This window comes from Aspergillus undulatus, assembly GCF_047715775.1.
Source record: "Aspergillus undulatus strain CBS 261.88 unplaced genomic scaffold BDV17scaffold_2, whole genome shotgun sequence".
NCBI classification, from domain to species: Eukaryota; Fungi; Ascomycota; class Eurotiomycetes; order Eurotiales; family Aspergillaceae; genus Aspergillus; species Aspergillus undulatus.
The window spans coordinates 969710-991175 of record NW_027396606.1 but is presented as its reverse complement, the minus strand read 5'-3'; the positions used below and the strand labels follow the sequence as shown (position 1 = coordinate 991175).

Sequence of the window (21466 nt, the reverse complement as noted above, 5' to 3'; positions counted from 1 at the left end):
GTTCTTTGCCCGCTGATCAGTCTTCTCGCACTCGACTCTGGCGATAACAGGCGGACGAGCATTTGGAGATAAGCATGGCTTCTGCGGGGTAGAACTAGTGTTCCCCCGAGTCCTTTCGGCCCCTGCCTCCGACCGCTGTACTTTTGCTAGGCCCTGTGAGTCGTGAGTTGAATCATCTTCTCTTTACTCCGCTCACTGGGCAATGCCTTACTGTTGGTAATACAGCTTTACGTGTACAGAGATGCGGATTCATAGGTAAGAATGGCATGATGGTTCCTTATCTTCCCCAACATCCTTATCTACCTACCGAGAAAGGGCCCACCGGCTACATACTAGCCCCAAGATACACCCCGGCTTACTAGCGAGAAGCCCTCGGACTTCATCTCCGTCGCTTTGCTTGGAGTCGTTTCACATTCTTGCAACTCACGACTTCACCTGGAGCTGCACGACAAGCAGCTTGCCTGAAACAGCGTTACCCATTTGGGAACTTACCAGAACTTGCCGCTTGTTGTTCAAAAGACAGGAAAATGCCTCGGGGGCAGACTCGTGCTCAGGCCCCGTCTCGGGGAACAACTCCGAGTCGCAATCGGACGACGAGGGATTCCCCAAAATTACTTACAGCGTGAGTGCCTGCTTAACAATTTCCTATCTTCTCCACTTGGCTAGAATGCCTTCGTGTTCTCCGCTAGATTGTATTTGTATAATATCTAACTCTGCTGACCGGTGTGTAGCTGCTTGATTTGTCGACAGAGAAAAGTAAAATGTTCTGGAACGAACCCGTGCAGTTATTGCTCAAAACGGGGCTTAGACTGCAGCTTCTCGGAGCATGGCAAGAGGAGAGCTTATTCAGTAGCGTATGCTCATCCTGCTGTTGCTTAGGACCACTCTCACCAGCGACAGGCGGATTGAATATCTGGAAGCCCGTCTGGCTAGCTATGAGGCAGGAACACAAGCACTAAGCCCTTGTATGTGGACTTTGCATCTTCGTTGAGGTCTAGCCCAACGACTAATGTAACCAATTGTGTTCAGTGGCCCAAATCGAAGCAACTCCTGCCCCCTTTAGAGAGGAAACGCCATCGACAACGCCTGCTCCCACGGGAACCCGAAGAAGTTCCGTGCGCATAGGCAATAATGCGTTTCTTGTAGAGCCTTTAGGGCCCCTTCCCAGAAACGCGCGCCCAGATTTAGCCGCGGACAGCACTGTAGAGTCACTGGAGCTATCGCCGGGCTCAGGTAAGACTTGGCCACAATGATGCCTCATTCTGCATAGACTGCTGACTGACACTATTGCAGCAATTGCCGCAGACTCGTCTCTGAGCTCTAGCTACACGTTTGGCTCTAGAGTCCAAAGTCTGCTTGACGGGCCCAGGCCAGGACAGCGTCGGGAAAATGTTCCCGATAACCGTGACGATGTACTGCAACCACAACCTCAAAACATGCGCGTTCTCAACATATCTTCACTCCTGGCTGAAAGTGAAGCCTTTGGATTATTACAAACCTTCGTCTTCTATATCGGCCACACACAGAATTATATCGACGCGCGTGAAATCTCGGACAGAATCGGCCTGTTTCACGCCAACAAGCAAGACACAGCCTGCACTGATAGCCTGTGGACCATGGAAATTCTTCTTGTTTTTGCAATAGCCAGACTCTTCACCGGTGATTTTGGCGGTGAAGCATATAGGACTGACAGCTTTCCGGGTTACTCCCTATTTGAATTTGTCCGGGAGCGTCTTCCTCCCTTGAATCAACTGTATGCCGTTGGAAGAGTTGGTGTCGAAGTAATGGCTTTGGTTGCTGTATACCTGCAAAACACCTACCACAAGGAGGAGGCTTACGTATATGTGAGTCTGATGATAATTTTGCTGGCCTGAGGAGAGATTCTTTATATTGACACGATAGTAGATTAGCACAGCCCTGAGGCTTGCAGTCTCGCATGGTTTCCATCGAAAGCCTTCCAGTGCGCAGTTCTTGCAATCAGAAGCTACTCATATCAATCGGCTGTGGTGGTCTATTTACCACCAAGAGAGGTAGACTTACCTTCGAAATTGGCCATACGCATCTCGCTAAACAATACAGACGTTTGGCTGCAGCTACTGGTAGTCCCCCGGGAATCAGCGACGCCGCCATAGAGCAACCTCTGCCCACAGACTCGATCGGATTCACGCCTGCTGTCACAATGCGAACAAGCATAAAACTGGCTCAAGTCTATGGCCAAGTCATGACAGGTGTGCCATAACTGCCAGAATACTGGTTGGTCAGGTTCAGAACTAATGCCTAGTTCTTTTCAGTACTCTACAGCTCGACACCTCAAGCGGAAGATATTTTCATTTCAAATGTCCAAAGTATCATCAGAAGTCTGTACGATATTTCGGATGAGATTCCTATGGAGCTTGCAACGAACACACCGAGGTCTAAGCAGGATCTGACCCTGAGGACTTCAGCTGCCCTTCAGCTGATGTTCTACCAGGTGAGTCTTAAACAATTTTCGATACAAAGAAGTGCTTCTAATGATGACTAGGCTCTTCTATTGACGATTCGCCCAGTCATGCTGCACATAGCTCAGTTAATCCTGAGTGGGAAACCTCCACAGTCCGGGATTCTCTATTCATCACCCATAGGGAAGCTCTGCCGGACATGCACAGAAGCAGCAAGAAGGTTGTTGAAAGTCCTGATATCCCTAAGGCAAAACAAATCTTTAGGTTCGTGGACCTCACCCTTTTCAAGTAAAGACAAGTATACTCATGGAAGCCCATGCTAGCGCTCTTCGGCTTCTTCGACTTTGACGGTATTTTCTCTGTTACGTTCATCATGATCCTTGCGGCGATCCTCGACTCGACCTGCAAAGATGACCAGAAGATCCAGCCTTCTCCTGGGCTGAGCGAGGCATTGGGCTTGATACAACACGTTGCGAGCTACGAGAATAAGTTTGCGGCTCATTGGCTACGCGAAATTCAAAAAACCTGGGCAAAACTATGCACCCGTCTCGATATGCCAGAGCCATATAGACATCTAGCCCTAACCCGGGATGTTCATTCGAAAGCCCCTCTCAGCCACCATAAGGGCACCCCACAGGCAGGGCATCCCGTCAACAACTTTACCTCTACCCAGACACAGACTTCAAACCGTGAAACCACACCCCGCAGGCAGAATGCTGGAAACGCCAATAATGGTATTATTGGTACCACTGGAACGAACGTACCCGACCAACAATCCATCCTCGCCGACCTCGATATGTGGGGTGATATCAATTACCTATGGGCGCCGCTTCCGCTCCCTGAGGACTGGGAGGCGTCGCAGAACGAGAACGAGGAGAGCGCAACAATTCCGCAGAGCTTGTACCAGAATATATACGGGAATCAACAATGGGTGCTTACGGGTGAGGATATGGGTGATTTCGCGGAGCTTAATCGCCATGTTGGAAGTGATCATCCTTCGTAGGGTTGGCCATGGATACTGTCCAATAGGCTGGGATTTGTCTACGCCTAAGAGGAAGACTGATTATTCGGGTCCGAAGCTAGAATCTTATACATATCCTGCTTGGGTCCACCATTCTTTCCCTTTTTTGGAGGTGAGGGGAGCGCCTTCGGGATGCAGCGCCGAGCTGCTCGGCATCGTGTCGGTCAACGCCGAAGCAGGGCAGTATGAAAAAGTTCGGACAACAATGCTGACTGATAAACATAATCAACTATCACCGCTCAAGACAAATACTAAAAGAAGCAGCCCGATAAACCGCAAGTCAAAATCCACATCAAATGTGAACCCCACTGGCTCTACGCCTTGTCGAGGCCAGAACAATGGAGTTCAAAGTCGAGGCAAAACGATCAGGTGCCGAAGCACGCCTTCGTGCCCGATCCGGTGAAATCACCGGTTCCAACACTGGCATCGCCAACGGAGTTATACTGCAATATCCTCGTGGTCCCAGAACAATATGCGACGGATTTCAGACAGCTATGTCTCCGCAACCCAGCTCCCCTGCCCTTACTAGAGCAAACAAAACGCGGAGAGCGCGCTAGCAGGTTAGCATCTGGAAGCGACAACAGCACTGATATTTCACGATACAACATTTACCATAATGGCGAACTAGCTAGGGAAGGCGCCCGAAATATAACCACCGAATGGAGTCCTCAACACGTCGGCTTCCTCCTCGGCTGCTCCTTTTGAGACCGCGCTGGCCGCAGCCGGACTGAAGCCGCGGACCATGGCTGGAAACAAAGCACCACCCGTGTACACGACGTCTATTCGGCTCAATCCAAGCGGTGTCTCCACCGGAGCGCATATGGCTGTCAGTATGCGCTGGTATCCGCCAGAGGATCTGGTTCTGGTGCGGTCGATCACATCGCGTCCTAGTAAGCAGCATGGGGCTGGGAAGGGGCCGAGTATTTGGGCGTGGCTTCTCGACTCGAAGCACAAACCATCGACTTTGGGGAATGGAGCGAGCCGCGGGCCGGCGAGATCCCGGTATTCTGGGGATGCGGCGTGACGGGGGTCGCTCTTCGTGCTGCTAAACTGCCGGGTTTGACCATGTCTCATTATTCAGGATAGGGCTTTCTCTTTTCTTCGTTCATCTCTGCTCTGCCGATAGCATGGTAAATGAGCAGAGGCTCTTGGAAGAATCGGAACAATATCATTGTTCTGGTCCGCACAATCAGTAAGAGATCTGCGTTGCAGCATGCAGCATGCAGCATGCAGCGTGCAGCGTGCAGCGGCCGATAGGTGTGGGTGGCGGCTCCCAGTCTGCTCGTATTCACAGGACAAGCTTTGCGGCGCAATCGATGACTCCTTCCCAGTTGGTTAGTGCAACAGTATATTTTGCTCCCACATGTGTACTTCTACTATGTAGACTCCAGCCTTCACGCTCCGGGGGAGATCCGATCCGCTCTACCCGGACAAAGTGCTGATTGACACAGAAAATAAGCACACAACGGCCTTGGACGGGACAACAGAACACGGTCAGCTGCGATGGGGTATACAGCGATACACCGCTATCACATTCTCCGCCATCGGTTCTCCGCAGCGGCCGCCGGCAACTTCGGCCTATTCCTCTGCCCGCCGACATTCAGGTCGCACAGCGAGACAACATGACTTGACGCCTAGCACCATTGTGCACAGTGCGCCCGTAGCTGAAACCTGAAAGTGAACACAGAAGTTTGCGGAAGGAGTTACGTATGCGGCCCAGGGAAGTGGGCGAGGAGGGGCAAGAGTGGGGAGAAGATCACTTTTGGTCTTAATAAGCTAATTTGGCTGCAGAAAACGGGAAATAAATATCCCCCAACTGCCCCCCGGCTCCCCTCACCACCACTCAGTCTTGCCCGTCCTACACTCTCCCCCTCAATATATCATCACAATGGCCTCTAACCCCCCTGGAGCTTGCTGCGCCTCCGGCTTCAAGCACGAAGGCACCCCCGTCGGCGAGACCAAGAACGTCAACGGAAGTCAGTCCTACCCCTCCCCTCTTTCTCCAAAATCGCAATCCTAACATTCACCCCCCTCCCCAGCCGAGACCTACATTGTCTACCCCAAGGACAACAAGACCCCCGAGAAGGCCGTCGTCATCCTCAGCGACATCTTCGGCATCTACGTCAACGCCCAGCTCCTCGCCGACGAGTACGCCCAGAATGGCTACCTTGCCGTCCTCCCCGATCTCTTCCGCGGAGACCCCATCAAGCTCAGCGACATGGAATCTGGAAAGGCGGACCTCCCCGCTTGGCTGCCGAACCACCAGACCGCGGCTGTCGACCCCGTTGTCGAGGCTACGCTCAAGTACGTGAGACAGGACCTGGGTGTTAAGCGTGTTGGTGCTGTGGGGTACTGCTTCGGTGGCAAGGTAGGCATTGCATTTCTTACCCGGGATCTGGTCGATTGTTAACAATTATATCTAGTACGTCTGCCGCTTCCTCAAGCCCGGCAAGGTCGACGTCGGCTACTCCGCCCACCCCTCGTTCGTCACCGAGGAGGAGCTCGCCGCTATCCAGGGTCCCCTGTCCATCTGCGCTTCCGGTCAGTCCACCTCGTCTCCACGAAACCCGCACTGCACTATAGGCAAGCCATACTAACTCACTCTAGAAATCGACCAGATCTTCACCACCGAGCTCCGCCACAAGTCCGAGGATATCCTCATCAAGACCGGCCAGAACTGGCAGATCAACCTGTACAGCGGCGTTACCCACGGCTTCGCCGTCCGCGCGGACCTCAGCAACAAGCACCACAAGTTCGCCAAGGAGCAGGCGTTTGCTCAGGCTGTTAGCTGGTTCAACCAGTACCTGTAAATATGAGACAGGAGGGTTTCGTATATATGATGTGATGTGATGTGGTAAAGTGGAGATTTATATGATGAATGAATGATATACAATTATGCCTGGTTTCTCATCTGCGTTTATCATCATATTGAAAACTCTTATCGTTAGGCTTGAATAGGTAGACAGCAGAGCTTCAGCGCGGCTCTCCGTGCCAGTGTCTTCCATGACGGGCATAAGCGCTTGGTAAGTTTCGGGCCTGCCAGGGACAGTCTGTCTGGCTGGCGAGCTTCCCCGTGACATTGTAGCTGTATTCACAAAGCACCTTGTTCTTGTTCTTGTTCTTGTTCTTGTTCTTGTTGTTGTCACGAACCCGGATTAGTCGGCCCAGAGCATCATATTCCAACTGACGGCCCTGCTCGTCCCTCGTTAGACGACCGTCGGCATCGTAATCCAGGGTAATCTTTGGATAATCGTCATGAGTATTGGTGGTCTGCAGTAGCCGACACGGGCCCTGCTTGTCATAGGTATATGTGGTGTCGTTGGAGCTCTTATCCTGGAAGACGGTAGCCCTCTCGGTTATATTGTGAAAACAAAGCTAAAACATTGCGATTGAAGCGCTCTGCCTTGCTCGTCGATCCCCTGAGCACTGATACTCGGCCAAACGGTTCTGGTCGTCATAGGTGAACTCCTCGACACGGATCAGGAGCGCCTGCGCGTTCAGTAAGTTGTGATATTCAACAAACCCCATTTCGTTATACCCTTGAATCTGGACGGAAAGTGCCTCCTCGCTCTTTTTTAAGCTGCGAGAGGCTTCACGGCCGAAATCATCATAGGCCAAGACAGCCGACAAGACCGTGCCTGTTTCCTGATCCTCAACCTGATGCTCCCCCAGTCGGCTTGCCTGGCTATACTGGACTATCACTTTGACGTTACCCTGCGTGAAGATGCCGGGCCTGCCAAACCCACCATAGTCCACAGACTGCGTCTGCTCGTGCGGGTTGGTGTACTGCTGCAACCGGCCTCCAATAAAGAGCTGATACTCGGTGGAGAACGCTTCGCGGTCGTGGGAGTGTTTGCGGGTCAGTGTACTATGTGCCCCTTTCAGCTCCATCGGCAGCCCGGTCTTGCTATTATACGCGAAGGTGTCGACGTTCCTCCCTCCACCCCAATTGATACTCTTCCGCGTATACTAGATTGCAGGCTCGTACTCCATGGTGCAAACACTGCTCTATACATCTAATATATCCTCGGGCTCGAGAGAGCTCCCCTGGTTAGTCTGGATAATAGTACGCGGACCAACCTTGCGGGATTCCACGCGGCCGGGGCCATCAAACTGCTGTTCTCCTAGCGTATAATCGTTGACGCAGACTGTAGCGGGTAGTATAGCCTGACTCTGTTTATTATACTTGGTAGTCATAGTTTTACCAGAAGACCAGGTGGTCCTGAAAACTTGATCAAAGCTGTCGGATATATACTTCATGATACAGCCCAGCGGATCTTCCTCCTCAACCAGATAGTACAGACCGTTATAGCGGTATTTCCTCTTGCTGTAAAGGGATTAATTAGCTTTGTAGAACACCATACGTACTGGGCAGTCACCTTTGTTGTACCAGGACATGATCGTCCCCTCCTCTTCTATACCAGCAGCGATGGAGCGCTCAATAGGATCCGAGCTGGACAGAGTAACCCGTCCTGCACTTTCCATCATTCTACAAATAATTTTACAGACCTAGCCCTAGCCATCATACTCCAGGGCTTTAGTGATCTCGCGAGGGTTGAGCTTGCTATCCTTGCCCATTAGCCAGTCGGTCTCCGTCGCCTCGAAGCATTGCTTCTACCCATTGTACTTGCGCAGAGAGAGCACTTGAAACACACCCACTTTGGGGTCTTGCTTTCTACGCGACAGCGCTGTTGCAGACTGTTACTGATAAGCCGCGTCTTGACGCCCTTTATATCTATTACCTCGGTCTGAACACCTTTTCCTTCTCCAAGAGCTAGATAGTCATACGGTTGGACTGCTTCAAACTCCGTACCTGCAGACGTGATTATATTCGCAATCCGGCTAAGCGAGTCGTAGGCGAAATGATCTTCGACCCCATTCGAGTCTCTGCGTGCTCGAGTGAGCCCGGTATTGGCTGGAGCAGAGGGTCTGCTCGCCTATTGTCAACGCCTCGAATGTTGTGGTCCGCATTGTGATTGCAACCTCTTGGGTATCCTTGTCCTTCCTTGTCCTTGGGTACTCAAAGTCCCACGTCTTGGTGGTTGCATATTGATCCAAATGATGGGCTACCTAGCTCTTGAGGCGGCCGTGGTCTCTCGCCGTTGGCTCCTCGATATAACTGAATGCGGTCTTCGATAGAGTCCAGATCCCAACCGAACTGAGTTGCTGCTGCGCAGTCACGAACCAGTCCGCCGGGGCCTTGTTGACAGTGTCAATTTGGCGATATCAATACTTCTCCGTCCGCTCTGGTACTGGATAATCGCTGCGAGCAGGGATAACCGCTTCTGTCTTTATATAATGCTTGAATCCATACAGATCCGGTGGACATCCCATGTCCCCTGTGTCAGAGTCGGAAGCATCCTCACCCTTGGGATTATAGTACGTGCAGCGGATATCTACCCCGTCTGCTTGAATTACCCTGGTAGGTTACCCCATTCATTATATTCCTGCGTTCTTGTCTCCACTCGCGCACGTACGTTACTGGTATCCTCATACATTGTCTCTATCGACCTTGGTCGTTGAAACTGTGGGACTCGGTCATGGAAGCTGCCAGGGATCTGAGCGTAATACTCGATTCTCTGTATAACCCTGTGAGGCCCTTTGCCTGGCCTGCCTTCGTTCCGAGAAAACTAGGAGATAGAAGTAATTGATATGTTTTTGGTTACAGTCGCTCCATCCACGGTTATTGTTGACCAAAACTCGTAGTCCTCGCTTGACCGGTAGAGATTGTCTTGATCATCGCTCCAGTTAAACTTGCCGCCGTAGCCCAGGTAATTGAAATCGGAGAATTCATAGGTGGTGGCGATGTTGCCTTGGCCGTTACCCGGTTTAACGGTGTACTGGGCAACATAAGGGATGGAGTCTGTCGGGCCCTTTGGCGGAAGCATATAGACTACTCGTATATCCAATTTCCGAGGACTCGGAGTAAGCATCCATCACATCAAAGTCAGATAGCACTTGGTTTATCTTACTCTAGTTCCAGTAAGGCGTTGCATAATGCAAGTGAGATCTCTGGAATGCTGGGGTTAGATAAATCTAGATACATGTCCTCGCTTACAAGAGCTGACAGCATCTGATGGCCCGAATGCTTGGGATGCACTGCAGTCTCGAACCCCAACCCTAATAGTAAGGTAACAGCCGGCAAGAAAGGCTACAAGATGTGTAATATTCGAGTGGCGTTCCCTCACGAACTGTAAGTATGTACAATTTATCATGTTTTGTATTGATAATTCTACCCTGTCGAGAATACATTCCATTCCTATGTACACTATAACTCAAACTAGTATTCCAACAGTATCCCCCACACCACCTAGAACGGATTCACCCAGGCATTCCCCGGCTGCCTCAGGATCTGAATCTCATTAGAAATAGCATTAATCTTATTCACCAACCGCTGTCTCTCTTGAGTCATCTGGTCAGGGCTCGGATTAGCCGGAACCCAGCCATTGAGCGACTCAATCCACTGATCAAAGTACTCCTGGAACTTCTTCTCCGTGCGGGTGGTATAGCTCTTGATAAAGCGCAACCAGGCAGCTTTGAGGTTCCGCTTCTGGTACTTCCTCGGCTGGTTGCGGTAGTTGGCCTGAATGGCATTCTCGACGGCCTCGAATTGGTCGCCCATGCGGATGGCCTGTGTGTAGTAGACGTTGTTGACTGTGGCATCGGCCATGTATTTGTATGCGAGGATAGCATTCTTCAGGTTGCGGATTGCGTTATTGACTGTTTCTTCGTTGCTGACGTATTCTTGCATTTTGGGTTGGTCGTTTATGCTGCGGACGTTGCTGAAGGCCTGGATACAGAGTAGAGTAGAGGGTTAGTAAGTACATCTTTCCACAGCTCTATCAAAGGGCCAGGCTACATACCCGCTCCTTCGCTAGGTTAATCTCTTCTTCCAGCGTGGCCATTTCGTTCGCATAATGTGTTCCGAACGCGGTGGTCTGCGTCGGGAATACCATGGCCATTTGATCCCACGCTCTCTTCGTGATGCCATTCACCGTGACGACACTGTTTCTGGAGTCCCAGAAATACTTGAGGTATTTGCACGTGTCGTCCTTCTTGGTGAAGGTCTCATCCATGAAGATTTTGACCATTTGGAGCTATGGTTGCCGGTTAGCCTAGACACAACAGTAGGGTAGGCGGTTCACTCTTACCTCAAGGATATGCTCTTCAATATAGTTATGCCCCTGCTGCTGGTTATTCTGCTGTCCGAAGCCAAAGTTGTTGCAATCGCTCCAGTCGTCACAGTCGTATAGTGCTGCTCCGCCGGGGTAGTCCTCGAACCCAATGGTCATCTTTGCGTCGCCGATGCAGAAATCGTGCGAGCGTACATAGCGCTTCGCGTGCACATGTGTGTGGCCATGTCCATGACCATGGCTATGCCCTCTCGCGACGAGATCCGTGGATGATCTCTTGGAGAGGGCACGACCGTCATCCGACTCGGCGAGCTGGCTCTCGTCGTATCCCCTGATGGTGTTGCAGTCCGGATCGGTCACATTTCCTGTCGTCGGACACATGGAGCCCACTTTGGGAATGTGGAAGAAGGGCCCGTATGTTGGGCCTCGTTTGGACAGTGAGATGGGCAGACCGTCAGGCGCATCAAGCACATCCATGGCGGTATTGTTGTACCCAGACGCTGCATCAACATCGCGTCGCCGTTTGGTGTTTCCATCTGGACACTGCCATTGAGAGTCACCGTCTCCAGGAACGAGATTGCGGTCAATGGGGAAGAGATCTATCGACTTCGCCTTCCACTTGAACGTATCCGGAGCCGAAGCGCGTGCCGTGACCTTGCTTCCAGCATCAATGGCGTATCTATATGGACAGTCGGCATCGCCTCCAACGAGGTCGGCCTCTGCTCGGACTCTCACCCAACCGTCGACCAGCAGCTCAGCGGCACACTTGCCAATATCCCAGTAGTCATCGAATTCAATACCGAAGCTCAAAGCTGGGATGATATGCGCAGTAATATGGCCACTGGCAGTAACGGAAAGATCCATAGTAGGCTTTTCCAGCCCCTTGAGATTGAGGTCACGCGAGGGGCTGTCAATGCCCTTGGGTTTCCAGTCATCGTTGGCTTCAGGGTACGTCTGTTGAAACTCCCAAGATGCAATGTCGACTCTGGTTTCGAAGTGGCCGTCAATCTCAATCTCGGCTTCTGCGCGAGCCTTGAGGTGGAATCGTGGCCCAACTGAGAAGAGCTTTGGGATGGAGAAAGAGGCGCCGGGAAAGGGCAGATCGGCCAGGTCGAATTCTTTAGAGTCAAACTTGACCTTGGCGAGTGCGTCGATAGAAAAAATGGCAGAGACCTCACCAGAGGTACGAAGATAGAGATAGGAGTCGGATAAGTCCAAGGGTCTGCCCAGCTTCGCCAGGATGGTGAGACCGAACGAGGAGGACATTTTAATATTGGCAGTGGCACGGGCGTCGATACTCGCCTGCAGATTGACTCCATAATCTGGCATATCGCAAGACCAGTCGTCCTGGAGAATGACAGCCGTGAGAGAATCCTCGTAGTGGTGGGTGTAGGTCGTTTTGATGTCCGGATTGAAGAAGCCCTTGAGCCAGTCAATCACACCAGAGCCAAACCATCTGGCATGCAATTCGTGAGTAGGGAGGGCACCAAAGTGTGCATCGTCCCGCCATTCTTCTTCAAGCCATCTCTTGTGGTTGCCTTGGACGTCTTGCAGTGATCTCTTCTTCTTCTTATTCCCTGCCTTGTTGACGATACTATCCCAGTAGCCCTCTTCATTACTGAAGTCGACTCGAAGCTGGGTATCGCCCAAATCTCTTGGAACGATGGACCATTCATAGCCGAATTTGAGATCGTAGACAACGGGCTTGTGGCCAAAGTCTCTTTTTGCCAGATGGCCAGGAAGCGTTTGGTTCTGGGAGACTTCGAGAGATTCAGCAACAGCGTATTTGGCAGGTCCACACCCTTGACCCTTGGGCATCTGGATGATTGTACCACGGACACCATGGCCTTTGCCAATAGCATGGCAGTTGCTGTCCGGCGAGTTGTTCGTGCAGATCATCTGCACCGTTTGGGACTCTTCACTAACAGCGTCATTGCAGTTATACAGCTCCCAGTGAGATCCGTCTCGTTTGTCCAGTGAGACCTGAATCTCCTCTGGGGAGGTCATGACCCAGAAGGCAAACGAAGCTTGGTCAGGATCATCATCTTCCGAGGTCTCTTCGTCGCCGTCGCCCCAGGTATTATCAATCTTGAGGTCAAAGTCCGTATCCACGTCATCTCCGCTCGGAGGGTTTGGGAACAGGTAGTCCAGGGGAACTGGTAAGAAGGGAGATTTACCTTCTGCAGCATCGCAGCAAAAGACACGAGTTCGCTCCAGGCGAGCACCGCAAGACTGACCAGCACCGTAGTCACTCTGCGTGAGCTGCACTTGATGGCCCAAATCACAGTGGTTGTCATAGCAGGATCCAGGCTCTCCATGCCAACCACAGTTGGTCCACTGCTTCATCATATCAGGTGGACAGCAGTAAAGTCTGCGCAAATCCATGTCTACCTCGTCCAGAGCGTCGGAGAGCACAGCTCCAAAGAGGCCACCCCACGAGGCTATATCAGAGATACGCTCAAGGAACGTCCCGGCAAATGTCAGAGGCTCATCGCCTTTGTTGCAAGTGCCTCCAACGCCGGTCCAGTAGCAGGTATTCTCTAGTCCCTGATTCTTGCAACAGTAGGCTTTGTTTCCATCTTCGCAGTACTTGCCGCTACCCCATCGGTTGAGCTCGACGGCGACTTCGTTGTCTTCGCAATGACCGTTACAAGAGGGTGCAGATCCACGCCAGGTACAGTCGTCTGCCTTCGGAGCGGCGCTGATGGGGCAACAAAGCTTAGAGTCCTTCTTCTTCGAATGACGAGTGATGGGCTTCGCACCACCACAAGGCTGGTGAGTGATGGAGATAAAACCTGTGTCACAGGAGCCACCGCAGTCCGATACATAGCAATCCTGGGCACCGATAGACTGCCAGTAGGATGCATCTTCTGCTTTGTCCGCGAATGCTGCGATCCCCTTCTTTCCAAGGATCCCTTTGAGGCCGTCTAGGTTGGAGGTATCCTGGTCGATGGACCAAATCAAAAGACCACCCAGACCCAGCTTGTTGGAAAAGTCGATCTTGGCTTTGAAGGTCTCTTCATCGTCGTAACTGCACCACTGGTCATTATCCCAGACAATATACTTGACCTGGGCGTCTTTGTCATGATACGGCTTGAGCTTCTTTTGCTTGATAATCTGCTGGATTTCATTGTAGGAGAGGGTGCCAGAGTTATCACTGCAGGTGCCCGGCGTAGCCCCAGCTCTGAAGCCGCAGCCTGGTTTATAGCATGTTGGGTCGGAGAGCTGGAATGAACGACCATACAGACCCAAGCCAAGGTTGAGTTTGTTTGCAGGCACGTCATTTCTCCAGTAGAGGTCAAGAGCCTGCTTAATCTCTGTCAGGTTGGTATGAGCAAGAACCTGACTGCCAATGGGGTTCCATGAGTCCCAGACACCGTGGAGATCATAACTCATGACATTAACCCAGTCGACATGATCCACGGCTTTCAGGTCAAAGTGGCGGAGATACCAGTAGCTGGTAGGGGCCGTAAATGAGACAATGTAATCAATCGGCTCGTTCTTAATGGCGTCTTTCAGCTCCTTGAGAAGCTTGACAAAGTTCGCTCCGTCATCTTCCTGGCCACCTCGATCACCTGCGCCAGGGTATTCCTAGTTTAGTTAGGCATAGAGCACCACTGAACATGAGGAGGAAGACTTACCCAGTCAAAATCAACGCCATCAAAGGCGTAATGACGCATGAAAGACAACAGCTCTGTGATGAACTTGGACCGGTTGTCCTTGGTGCGAGCCACATCCCCAAATACTGGCTGCGTAGAAGTGCCGTTGTCATTGAACGTCCATCCACCCAGAGAGACCATGATTTTCAGACCACTGTTCTTCTTCTTGAGATTGGTGAATTTCTCAAACAGTTCTGGATCAATGCCGTCCATGGGGACAATCTCGTAGGTTCCAGGGGTAATGTAGGCAAACGAGAATTGCAAATGTGTCATGGCATCAACAGGGATGTCGTTGATGCGCTTTTTCTTGTTAGCGTTCATTCGCATAGGACAGACGGACAATACGGCCTACCATTTCATAGCATGTCTTGTTGGCGACCCAAGCCTCATAGTATCCAATGACACGGCTCTGAACATCACCGTCCTTGGCCCCAGAACCAGGCTGTTTGCAGTTGCTCTGGCAAGAATCATCCTCGTCATCAGTGACTTCGCAGAACTCGTCTGTCATACCGCAGAAGCCGAACTTGCTACAGCAGCTGTACGGTAATCTACGTCAGCAGGATATCTCTCTTGTATAGTAGGGTAACTAACACGTTCAAAGGGCACTCCTGGCCTTCCTTCTCCGCATATCTACCACACTCTGCCTTAGCATCGCAGTTGCTCCAGCATATATCGTTTGGCGATTGTTCAGTCGTTCCACAAGCCTCAGGGCCAAAGCCGCATTGGCCAGTGGCCTTGGTACAACATGCACCTATCATACGTTAGTCATGGAGAAAATGGCTGAGGAGGGACTGAGACAAACCATTGCTGCAGGGCTTGGTCTCAGAGCAAGTGTAGTCCCCATTGTCTGCGCGGGCGAATAGGCTTCGGGCAGTATAAGGGTTCGGACAGACGGGGGCATCTGGTGCCGGTTTGATCTTTACCGAATAATCAAAGGGACTATTACAGACAATTAACAACGGGATAATACTTCGTTAGAGCTAGGCGTACCCATAAGTAGGATTCTTGCATGTTGGCTCCTTGGAAGCTTCGAAGGAGGCTGGTTGCGAGGTCGGGAAAGCTCCAGCGTGAAATGAATGGCTTAGAAGAAAGGAAAGCAGAATGAAAGTCAGAAAGGAGTGAAAGTACGAGGAAGACCCATGAAAGAATGATAACGGGCCTCTCATGTTGGGCGTCAAGAAAGAGAGAAAAGAACAAACGACTTCAATGCTGTCCGAAAGGGTTCGCAGTGGCACTGCTACAATTTATCAGACTCGACTTGAGCCTCGTACATGCACTAATACAATTACACGGTAATGTACGATACTCTATCTTTGACCGAACAACATGGATCTCGCGAAGTGGTTCATCTCCGTCCTGAGACATCCTAATGCAGGGGCCAAGCCCCCATGCTTAGTTGGGTGTCGGCAAACCGGCAAAATATGTAGGCTTTGATTCGCGAAAAGGAGGCATAGTCATCCAGACCCTCGTTGACCGATGCTGCGTTGGGACTTGGGCCTCCTAGTAGTGGAGTTGAGGGTTTTTATACGGAGTGTAGATACGATGGTAGCTAGGGCTTACTACCTTACCCGGCAAGGGCCCGACCAGGAGCCTGCAGTAGTTTGTGGCAGCTGCGGAGTATTCTGGCTGCCTTACGAGCTAGATGGTGATAAAATAATAATATAGGCCTCGTTAGTAGATGTCTCAGGGTGGAGGCTCTCGGTGGTCCAAACACGACCTCCGGACGAGCCGAGCTGCACCTGCGAGGTACCTATGGCTTGGGGGGAAATCCCGGCACTTGAGATCAGGCTGATTCAGATCTTAGACGAGATCTAAGGTCAGGTACGGAGTATTGCGAAGTATAATCTTTTCCTAGACGAACCTATCGTAGATTGTCTCTTGGTGCTTTCCCATCAAGATCAGACTTATTATGAGGTATCAGCTTCTTGATTTCCATACAACCGAGGTCCCCTCGAGTTGCAGCAAGAATTTTTCCACAGGGAAGCCTTAGGGGGGTGGAACCCGAAGAGCCTTCTACATAGCCATACTACCTTCAGTATAGCCCAGGGGCAGGAACACCCACAGCCTTCGGGGCCGAACCAGTCGACCCACTCTCACGAACGCCGCCGGTCCACCAAGCTCGATCAAGTCTCCCTGATCTGCGTCTTGGTTGTCAAGCCATCTCTCGGAGTGGGCGTTTGGTTCATGGCTATCGGGATTCGGAGGCGTTTGATTTCTCGCTAACAAGAGGATCCTCCTGGCTTAGCTTATTGATGAAACCGCATTCTTCGATCATCACTTGTGATTGGATAATAATTCTAGAGACCCGTTCTTGCAATATCAGTCATGAGCGTCATTGGGTCAGGCCCTGTATAGCCACTAACGCCGGCAGACTGTGCAGGACTGCAGGTGCCTGACTACTTGACCTGGTCTGACCAATATAAGGGCCCATGAACTCACGCCTCGGTGGCCCTCTCGCCTTAGTCGCCTTACTACTAGACTCATTATTACCCAATGCTTCCACTCCATTGCAGTCCCCGGTCTCCCAATCGGGAAGGAACCCCCGGCATTAATTGGGGGCCTGAACTATACGAAGTCTACTAAGTATATCCATGTCGGCGTATGATATTGTAATTTTACAAGCTCACAGAGGTCCTGCGATGATTGATGATATTCCCTACCGTTGCTGTGCCCTCTTAACTTGTCCTCGCCCAAGTTTCGCTCCCAGGAAATAGCCCCTTCAAATGATTTTTTTCATAGACACTCGTTAAACATGTTTAGATTCGCCGCTCTTTGGCTGGCATCCTCTCTTTGGGCAGGCTCACATGCTGTCAATATCTTCACGACTGATACAGTCCCGGCAAATCTGACCACCAACTGTGCCAACGCTCTTTCTGCAGATGTCGCCTGTGACTTTGTTGTCCCTGCTCTGAAGGCGGGGTCTTTCTATCCCAAAACTACTCTCCAACGGGCCTGTACCTCGAGCTGTGCAGATGCGTTGGCAGGGTACCAGAGTGAGGTCAACTCTGCTTGCGCAGGGCAATCATGGTCTGCATACGACGACGAGATCTTGCCAGTGGCTGTCATTCCTGACCTGCTTCGCTACCACTACAATTTCACCTGTCTGACGAACGGCGACCTTTTTTGCAATAACGTGGCCGCCGCCTATGCAGCTCATCTTGACCCAGACACGGCGGCTGATCCGAGTGAGTCCGCCGATTATTCTCCATGCATAATTTCTCGAAACTGACTGCGTGGATGAACAGACAAAGCTCCTGCTGGAGCGCTTTACGGCGACATTACAGTAACGAGCGGCTGTGATATCTGTCTCATTAAGAACCTGCAGTTCCAGGCTGGCTCGTCCTACTACAGTGGTCCAGACCTGTACTCCAGCTCTGTTTACCAGTCTAGGACGTCTTCATGCGGTGTCACTGGCTATCCATTGACCACGACGCAAAATACCATTGTCACGTTAGTCTAACCCGTACTATGGAATAACATCGCCTAATCATTCGAAACAGACCAACAAGTACAAATGAGCCGCAGCCAACCTGTGCAGGGACAACCTATCAGGTCTCTGCAGAAGACGACTGCCATTCTATCTCCTTGTCCCAAGGAATTGGAACATCATGGCTGCTCCAAGACAACTCTCTTAGCTCTGGTTGTACTGACTTTCCCACATCTGGAGAACTCTGCCTCGTCAACAAGTGCGATGTCTACACTGTCAAGACCAATGACACTTGCTCCTCAATTGCCAAATCGCAATCCGTGACAGTGCCACAAATCAAGGCCTGGAACCCTGTAAGTTGACCCTAGCACCACTTATGTTGGAGCGCGAACTTACAGTCTCTTTCAGAGTATAAATGCCGGTTGTTACAACATCGACCAAATGGTTGGTGATCAGATCTGCATCAATCAGCCAGGACACAAGTATACGCCTCCTTCCAGTGGTGTAAGTGTCGCACCATCCGCGACAACAACTACAGAAGCCCCAGTGCCATCTGACATTGCCAACGGCACCAACACCCACTGTGCCAAGTACCACGATGCCGCTGTAGGCGAGTACTGCAATACCCTCATACTCCGATATGGGATCTCTCTGGAAGACTTTTTATTCCTGAATCCATCAGTCAATGAGAACTGCACCAATCTCTATGCTCATGAGAGTTACTGTGTCCTCCCAGTCGGGGACATCAACACCTACTCCGGAAGACCTGGCTACACTTCACATACTGCAACCCTTCCCAGCATTACTGGCGATCCAGCAACCGCCCTACCGACCGTCAACTGGACAGCGCCAACGCCAACTACAAGCACCATGCCGATAGCCTCTGGCACTCGTGACGACTGCTGGCGGTACTTCAACGGCTCTCACTATCAGAACGATATGACAGACGACAGTACATTCCAGTCCGAGTGCGAGCTAGCCGCTGTCGTCTTAGGCGTTACGTTGGAAGATCTGGGAACGTGGAATCCCTCGCTAGGCAATACCAGCCTCTCGAACTGCACGTTCAAGCCAAACACTCGCTACTGCGGCATTTACTACTACGGCGAGAAGCCAATTCCGACACCAGTCGACGACACCTCTTCTCCAATCCGCGAGGGCACGACCTCAAGCTGTGACCAATACCTCGATGTCTGGGAAGGCTCCGGATACACCTGCCAGGACATCCTCGACGAATACCAACTCACCGTCGCCCAGTTCTACGAATGGAACCCGTCAGTCAAGTCCGATTGCTCCGGTCTCTGGCCTGGATACCAATACTGTGTCCGCGGCCCAGGCTACCAGTCCTCTACTACTAGCTCCACTAGTATCCCGACATCGAGTACGAGTACAAGTGAGACAGCTTCACCGACAACCACCAGTGGCCCTGTCGCTCCTGGCCCTACACAGACCGGCCAACCGTCGAACTGCGATACGTGGTATGTTGCGGTGCCTAATGACTCCTGTGTGGACATTGCAACTGAGCATTCCATCACGCCCGACGAGTTCTTTGACTGGAATCCCGCGGCACACACTGATTGCAGTGGGCTTTGGCCAGATTATGCTTACTGTGTGGGAATCACAGACTAGAGGCCTTCCTCTACGACACTTGCTGAGGGGATATCAGCCTGAAACTTGGGTAGACAACACTGAGACTGGAGCGGGGCTGATTCGGTGAGTGGCTGCAATTGTTGGGGGGGGGGGTGTTGTCTTCCCGGGTTCCTTTTCCTGATAGGCTGGTACTGTGCATACTTATTGGTTTTATTAGCTTGTTGTAGTGGTGGCCAATAATCAATCATTCCCTTCTATTCTTTCTTGGAAATAAAGCCTCTCGATCCATAATCGGCAGGTACCGCCATTTGCTGTGGACCCTTCTTACTAGATCGAGACTAGTCTCAAAACTAGTGCGCATCTCGTTCTCCACAGTGCCCGCTAACCTAAAATTATTATTTTTATTATTTATTTTATTTTATATTCTCCAAGTCTCTCCCAAACCCCTCCAAGTGTCCAACAGCAACAACAACAACTTCCTCAATATCCTTGTCACTATCTAGCTCACCATCCCACCAAAATGGAGTCCCTGAGTCAGGAAATTCTGGAATTAATCATTCCGCATCTCTTCGAAATCCCTCCAATCGAAGATCCCATGCCCTGGGACCCAGAACCCGTTCTAAACGTCGCCCAGTACGCCCCCATCTCGCGCAAATGGCAAAGCGCCGTGGAACGATATACCATGGCGGACATCAAAAAATACAGCACCGAGCTGGATAAATTCCGCCAAGTATTCTCGTCTCCACGACGAAGAAACTGTTTGCGGAAGCTGCACTATGAAATCGATCTGCCGACGTACAGCAAGAACCGCTTTTCCTGTCTTGAAAGACGGCGAGAAAGCAAAGCGAACAATGAAGCGTTTAGGAGAGGAGTACGCGACTTTTTTGATGTCATTTCATCCTGGAAAACGCAGGGCGTCGAGTTAATTCTTGCTGCAAGCTCACCCATGGATGTTGGCCGGAGACCGGAAGAGCTTGAGTCTGGCTTATCGAGTGAGCGATGGGCGTTCGAAGATAACTACCTTACTTTAGACGAGGCTGCCTCTTTGCTTAAATCAGTAACGTCTGTCGAGGCGTTGAAAATTCCCAATGGAGCACGCTCACTGCATCCTTCGGCTATTGGGAAGATTATCGCTTCATTGCCGGGTCTGGAACGGTTGACACTGGAATTAAACGCACCCAAGGCCAAACGGGTGGAGATGCAAGATGAACACAGGCTATGTAAGATCCACTGCTGTTCTCGGTATTCATTATCCGAGATGTTCACTGACTGACAGTCGAAAGGCCTTGCAAATGCATTGGAGTCGCCATCACTGAACAAGCTGCGGACACTGAACATCTACATTGAACAAGGCATTCCACGCAACCACAACTTCAAAAACCGCCCGGATGATCCAAACTACCCAGACGGGGATGTGCTGAATGCTGCCATTCGGAAATTAGCAGAAAACACTCATTTGACGAACCTCAACCTCACTGGAGATTGGCTAGTCTCACCTGCACTATTTAACGGACAGAAGCAATTCCCATATCTGGAGAGAGTGCACATCCAGGGAGCACCCATCACTTACGACGGTCGATGGTACTATACCGGTAATTCTACCGCTGTCAACGCATCTTATGAGAACACTCAGGATGATGCAGCCGATGACTCTGACTCTGACTCAAACTCTTCGTTTAATTCCGAGTATGGTGATTCTCTACCTGAAGGCAGAGAGGCCCTTTTGAACGGCGACGACCCCCACCATGCATGGAGGACACATCCAGATCCGCAGGTTTTCGATCCTCTCATGAAGACGATGGCCACTGCGGTTCTCCGGATGTCATCACTACAGAATCTGCGCTTCTCAATGGGGTCGAATTCTATGTTCTATAATAGTATCACGTTTGAATGTTTAAAGCCCGGCGAGCACCCTGAGTGGTCCGAATACCCTCGCATCACGGCCGAACTGGATACGGCCCGGTGCTACGTGACGCTCATGCCTCAGACGCAGTGGGATGTTCCTGGCGATGTCAAGACTTTGTGGAAAGAGATTGTGGGAGAGCAAGGTGTCGTTGCTGTTGCGACTTTCCCAATGTAATGTAACTTATTTAGAGGTTTATAGTATCATTTGCCTTTTCGATTCTTCTTCATCAACCAGCTCTTGTATCCTTGAGGTTCATCTGATAATGATTGAATGCTTCATTTGTGATCGAATCAGT

At 51.2% G+C, this 21466-nt stretch overlaps 6 protein-coding genes across 6 annotated transcripts; 4 read left to right on the top strand and 2 right to left on the bottom strand.

Moving 5' to 3' along the window:
- The first annotated feature begins 105 nt into the window (after positions 1-105).
- On the top strand, positions 106-3619 carry BDV17DRAFT_71121 (uncharacterized protein). Its single transcript, XM_073765004.1, has 10 exons — positions 106-622; positions 732-854; positions 901-965; positions 1030-1233; positions 1294-1844; positions 1906-2030; positions 2080-2228; positions 2292-2470; positions 2522-2702; positions 2762-3619. The coding sequence occupies exons 1-10, from the start codon at positions 528-530 to the stop codon at positions 3439-3441; spliced, it is 2352 nt and encodes a 783-aa protein (XP_073620787.1). The 5' UTR covers positions 106-527; the 3' UTR covers positions 3442-3619.
- Positions 3620-4999: 1380 nt separating this feature from the next.
- On the top strand, positions 5000-6368 carry BDV17DRAFT_71099 (dienelactone hydrolase family protein). Its single transcript, XM_073765003.1, has 4 exons — positions 5000-5435; positions 5499-5827; positions 5883-6000; positions 6067-6368. Exons 1-4 carry the CDS (start codon positions 5348-5350, stop codon positions 6267-6269), a joined length of 738 nt encoding a protein of 245 aa, XP_073620786.1. The 5' UTR covers positions 5000-5347; the 3' UTR covers positions 6270-6368.
- Positions 6369-6432: 64 nt separating this feature from the next.
- On the bottom strand, positions 6433-9347 carry BDV17DRAFT_286758 (uncharacterized protein; the record flags this gene model as incomplete). The annotated part of the gene is made up of 5 exons (XM_073761008.1): positions 6433-6808; positions 6887-7428; positions 7540-7607; positions 7665-7786; positions 9154-9347. 5 exons carry the CDS (start codon positions 9345-9347, stop codon positions 6433-6435), a joined length of 1302 nt encoding a protein of 433 aa, XP_073620785.1.
- Positions 9348-9769: 422 nt separating this feature from the next.
- Positions 9770-15417, bottom strand: BDV17DRAFT_286757 (uncharacterized protein; the record flags this gene model as incomplete). Its single annotated transcript, XM_073761007.1, has 8 exons — positions 9770-10249; positions 10323-10556; positions 10611-14183; positions 14234-14551; positions 14604-14778; positions 14843-15002; positions 15054-15190; positions 15242-15417. 8 exons carry the CDS (start codon positions 15415-15417, stop codon positions 9770-9772), a joined length of 5253 nt encoding a protein of 1750 aa, XP_073620784.1.
- Positions 15418-17003: 1586 nt separating this feature from the next.
- BDV17DRAFT_286756 (LysM peptidoglycan-binding domain-containing protein) lies at positions 17004-19304 on the top strand (the record flags this gene model as incomplete). The annotated part of the gene is made up of 4 exons (XM_073761006.1): positions 17004-17436; positions 17497-17701; positions 17752-18031; positions 18087-19304. 4 exons carry the CDS (start codon positions 17004-17006, stop codon positions 19302-19304), a joined length of 2136 nt encoding a protein of 711 aa, XP_073620783.1.
- Positions 19305-19743: 439 nt separating this feature from the next.
- On the top strand, positions 19744-21465 carry BDV17DRAFT_298135 (uncharacterized protein). The gene is made up of 2 exons (XM_073763623.1): positions 19744-20485; positions 20549-21465. The coding sequence occupies exons 1-2, from the start codon at positions 19786-19788 to the stop codon at positions 21343-21345; spliced, it is 1497 nt and encodes a 498-aa protein (XP_073620782.1). The 5' UTR covers positions 19744-19785; the 3' UTR covers positions 21346-21465.
- The last annotated feature ends 1 nt before the right edge of the window (position 21466 follows it).

Excerpts from the sequence above, each read along its gene's own strand:
- BDV17DRAFT_298135 (XM_073763623.1), top strand. The coding sequence starts at position 19,786 with ATGGAGTCCCTGAGTCAGGAAATTCTGGAATTAATCATTCCGCATCTC. Across the intron at positions 20,486-20,548 it reads GCAAGATGAACACAGGCTAT|GCCTTGCAAATGCATTGGAG; the intron begins GTAAGATCCACT and ends GACAGTCGAAAG.
- BDV17DRAFT_71099 (XM_073765003.1), top strand. The coding sequence starts at position 5,348 with ATGGCCTCTAACCCCCCTGGAGCTTGCTGCGCCTCCGGCTTCAAGCAC. Across the intron at positions 5,436-5,498 it reads GACCAAGAACGTCAACGGAA|CCGAGACCTACATTGTCTAC; the intron begins GTCAGTCCTACC and ends CCCCCTCCCCAG. Across the intron at positions 6,001-6,066 it reads CCTGTCCATCTGCGCTTCCG|AAATCGACCAGATCTTCACC; the intron begins GTCAGTCCACCT and ends AACTCACTCTAG.
- BDV17DRAFT_71121 (XM_073765004.1), top strand. The coding sequence starts at position 528 with ATGCCTCGGGGGCAGACTCGTGCTCAGGCCCCGTCTCGGGGAACAACT. Across the intron at positions 966-1,029 it reads AACACAAGCACTAAGCCCTT|TGGCCCAAATCGAAGCAACT; the intron begins GTATGTGGACTT and ends AATTGTGTTCAG. Across the intron at positions 2,471-2,521 it reads TTCAGCTGATGTTCTACCAG|GCTCTTCTATTGACGATTCG; the intron begins GTGAGTCTTAAA and ends AATGATGACTAG.